General features: G+C 42.6%; 1 protein-coding gene across 1 annotated transcript; it reads left to right on the top strand.

The window, feature by feature from the left end:
• The first annotated feature begins 2,465 nt into the window (after nt 1-2,465).
• On the top strand, nt 2,466-3,204 carry ATXN7L3B (ataxin 7 like 3B). The gene has a single exon (XM_070371006.1). The coding sequence runs from the start codon at nt 2,795-2,797 to the stop codon at nt 3,086-3,088; it is 294 nt and encodes a 97-aa protein (XP_070227107.1). The 5' UTR covers nt 2,466-2,794; the 3' UTR covers nt 3,089-3,204.
• Nucleotides 3,205-4,449: the final 1,245 nt, after the last annotated feature.

The following is a 4,449-nucleotide window of genomic DNA, read 5'->3' as shown; positions in this document are numbered from 1 at the left end:
TACTGACAAGAAATATAAATCTAGTCCTAGTCCTGATTATTTGTATTCTAATTACTATGATGGTCTCACATAGGTTCTGAATAAACTTTATTTTTTCATTAAATAAACTGAGAATTTGAGTTCTTTTACAATATAAGGAGGACTTAAGAGGCAGAAAAACAGTCACTTCTGTCAAAATTAAGTATGCAAAGGTTCTCACAATAATTCAGTGAGATAAATTATATGGGAATAAAACAATATGAAGAATAGTTGTCCACAATCAAGCTCTTTTTATTCCTTGTTACCCAAGTGTTGTTCAGGAACCAGCAGCATTAAGTATGTTAGAAATGCAGAAACCTAGGTACTACTTCAGAACTAACGAATCATAATCTATATTTTAAAAGGATCTCTGAGTGGTTATATACACATGAAGATTTTCTGAGAATCATTGATTTAAATGAAATTTGAAGAAAGCATGGGACAGGAGTGAGTGGAAATTATTGTATTTATATCTGTATTTTCTTACCTAACGAGGCATGTAATTGGTAGGTAAACAATATTATTTACTATTTGTTTGACACTTTGTGAAGACTTTTAAATTCATTGTCAAGTTTAAATCTCACCACAACCTTGTATGATGAAAATGTTATTGACATTTTACAATGAGAAAACTGATTTACAGAACTTAAGTAGATAAGGCAAGTTCACAAAAATAGTAACTGGTAGAAGGGAGGACATCTGACTCAAGAATGTATGCACTTAATCATATTTTATGGCTTAGCACATAATATGCAGATTCCAAGTTATATCAAAACATGGTACCAATTTATGAATGACAAATGTATACATTGCACAAAGGCTACAATGGAAAAAATTACATCCTACATAAAGAAAAAAATTTTGTCATGCATGGGTCTTAAATAGCTTAGGCTTTCAAAATCCTCTATATCTGTCAATTTGTGTTTTTTAAGGTGATAGAATACACAATAAAAAAATTTGATGTGGACAAGTACTGGCTAAACACTCATCAACTAATAAGTTAAACTAATACTTAACCCTCTGCTCATAAAAATATAAAGTGTGATTCTATGAATGAATTCTAAAACTATTTAGTAGTATTCTGATGATTATATACATTAGAAAATCCTTATTTGTACCTGTCTGGAAAGATACATATCTATATTTTCCTTTATTCTGGAAAGGGAATTATAGAATCAGACAGATACAGATAGATAATTTTAAAGTTTTTGTTTCTTTGGCTAAAACTGTATTTTGATAAAGTATAAAGGTAAAAGATGCCACTCTATTTCACAGTGATGAGTTGGGGGGGGTACAAAAGACTAACAAGATACAGGAAATTTTTCTTATATTCAAATTCATAACTAATATGATTAAAACAGCTGACACTGATTGAATACTTGCTTACATGTAAGAAGCTGTCACAATGTTTTTTTAAACTATCATTTAATTTTAACCATTAAATAGGAACTAGCTTTATTCCGATGAGGAAACAGAACTGTTAAATGTTGGATCTAAGATTTAAGCCCAGATAGGCAGGGCTTCTCTGGTGGCTCATATGGTAAAGAATCTGCCTGCAATGCAGGAGTTCAGGGTTTGATCCTTGGGTTGGAAAGATCCCTTGGAAAAGGGCATGGCAACCCACTTCAGTATTCTTAACTGGAGAATCCCATGGACAGAGGAGACTGGTAGGCTACAGTCCATGACGTTGGCAAGAGTCTGACAGGACTGAGCCACGAATACTTTCACTTTTCATACTGGTTCAAGATCCCATTATTTCATGCTGCAGAATTTTAGGAAAGGCTTCCTTTACCTCCATCCCAGTATTTAAGGTAGATCAGGTTTCCTCTCTCTTCAACAGAGAATATTCCTAATTTTCTCTTTGAATTATTTTAGAGATATATATGATGATCTACTTACAGTCACTGGCTTAATGGTCTCATAAATGAGATAAATGCCTTAGGTTCATGTGATCAATACATACGAATTATGTCTTTAGTGCCTGGTTTTTCATTCAAAAAAAAGACTCAAAGATAAAAATTATACTGTAATTTGTTTCCTTGCACCATCTAGTGGATTTAAATGACAACTGCGGGGCAGTGGTATAAATGATTATAAGTCAATTACACGTCAATTTTCAAACATCCGGAGAACAAATGCTAAAACTGTACTTCAGCTCATACCACGAACATGCACATAGTTGTCGTCTGTCTTTTTTAAGAGGGAATTGATCAAGCATAGGTGCTGAATTCCATAGCGAATACTTAAATTTGTAAACAAAATAACATAAAATAGCATCCTTAGCACCGTTTTACCACTACAGATAATGAAAGTCTAACATATCTTAGTTTCTTCCCACCCATCTTCCTGAACGCCACTTGCCAGGCAGCTGCGCGCAGGGATGAGCCCCGCGCGTCTGCGCGCCGCCCGTGCGCAGGCGAGCTGAGGAGCGGAAGTGGGGAGGCGGGGCTAAGCCGGGACCAGCGAGCGGAAGAGACCGCGGCGGCGGAGAGCGGCACCCACACCGTGTGGCGGCGGTGAGTCCCGGCCAGCCCGAGCTGCACGTCCCAGCCCCGGGGAGACGCCGGAAAAAACGGAAGGACCTGGGATTCCAGAGCAGTCGCCGCTGACTGCTGCTCTCCTGCCGTTGCCGCGGCGGAGGCTTCCGCACTCGCCGCTGAAGACGCGGCCCTGACAGGCCTAGAGGCCTAGGCGCGGCCCTCCGAGCCCGACGTGTTGCCGCCGGTGCAGCTGTGAGTAATCCGAGCGCTCTCTCCACGGCCGTTTACAGATTAAAATGGAGGAAATTTCCTTGGCTAACCTGGATACTAACAAGCTGGAGGCCATCGCTCAGGAGATATACGTAGACCTGATAGAGGATTCTTGTTTGGGCTTCTGCTTTGAGGTGCACCGGGCAGTCAAGTGTGGCTACTTCTACCTGGAATTCGCAGAGACTGGTAACGTGAAGGATTTTGGCATTCAGCCAGTTGAAGATAAAGGAGCGTGTCGCCTCCCGCTTTGCTCCCTTCCTGGAGAATCTGGGAATGGGCCTGATCAGCAGCTGCAACGCTCACCTCCAGAGTTCCAGTAGCCGCCACGTGAGAGTCCGAGGGTGACCAGGACAATAACATAGACCAGTCCTGTGGTTTTGAGAAGTTAGGTAGCTAAGTAGAAAAAAGCAAAAAAAAAAAAAAAAATCAGACAAAAGTCCCAATTCCCATTGAAGATCCTACCCTTTAAAAACCCGACGTGGAGAATTTAGGAATTCAGATCCTTGTATAAGTGTATTCCGTTGGGTCAGCTTTGAAATCCTAATCGGGAGGAGCTGTACTATGGATCCAGCTCGCCGTGCTGCGGTTGATTTCTAGTCCACAAGAACCCTGTACTGTCCCCGGTGCGCAGGTGAGCAGCTGTGCACCCAGCGTATAAAGTTCTTTGGTTCCTCAGCCTTTCTGTCTGCCTGGTGTCAAGGGCTTTCTGGGTAACTGACAGTTTGGACATAACTGATGGACAGGCCTTTATCGTTGGGCCGCAGTGGGACAACACCTCTGATCTCTCAGCCTTGGGTTTCTTCAAGACAGATGCAAGTCAGTGATGAGAGCTGGATACTAGGCATTCCAGTCTAGGAAAACTATGAAAAAGAATTCCTGACCAAATCTGTAGGAGAAGCTCTGTGGTCTTGACTGCAAGGAGAAGAAAAGCTTAAAGTCACCAGTTTCCCAAAGGTCCAGCATTTAAAAATGACGTCAGCGGACTTGGGGACTTGGGCTAGCATCTTGCTGAATAGGGCCTGCTTTCTTGCACCGCATGTGGTGGCATAGGCTTAGCAGATGGACAACTTGGTTATCCAAGCAGGCTGAGGATTGAGTAATGACCCCTTGGGGAGGTAGCAGGGCCTTCTGCAACTATGCACGATCTTTCAAACTGCAGGATTCTTAACTGGATGTATTACGCTGTGGACAGCAGTTCAGTGGGGCATTTTCCTACTCTTGAGTCACTAGTTACCTTGCCAGTCTATGGGTCTGACTTGGTTATTATGCCAGGTCACTACCTGCCTCCCACTTTTCAGGGCAGAAGTGAACTACGGAAGAGCATCATGGCTAGCCAGGAGGCTGAGCGTTCAAAGTTGAGCCCAGAGGGGACCTTTTCCAACTGTAGTCAGTAATGTGCTGGGAGCCAAGGAGCAATACTGGGTCATCTCTCATCTGACTGTGCAGTACCCTATCGAACACCCCTGTTCCTTGGGTTGGGCAGTCACAGGGTTTTGTTGTGGTGAATATCTAGACGGTCACCACCTGCCTCTCACATGGGGCAGTGCTTTCCCCTCAGTCCCCTTTGGACTTCCCTGACAACAAGAGCTGTCCTTTTGTTGCTTGAAGGATGGGACCTTTCAAGGAAAGGCCCCCCAGAAACCCCCTGGTTTTAGAGAATGGGGTAGGGGAGGATGGGAAC

This window comes from Bos mutus, chromosome 5 (assembly GCF_027580195.1).
Source record: "Bos mutus isolate GX-2022 chromosome 5, NWIPB_WYAK_1.1, whole genome shotgun sequence".
NCBI lineage: Eukaryota > Metazoa > Chordata > Mammalia > Artiodactyla > Bovidae > Bos > Bos mutus.
The sequence above is the reverse complement of the archived record's forward strand: the minus strand, read 5'-3'. Positions and strand labels throughout refer to the sequence as shown.

Excerpts from the sequence above, each read along its gene's own strand:
- ATXN7L3B (XM_070371006.1), top strand. The coding sequence starts at position 2,795 with ATGGAGGAAATTTCCTTGGCTAACCTGGATACTAACAAGCTGGAGGCC.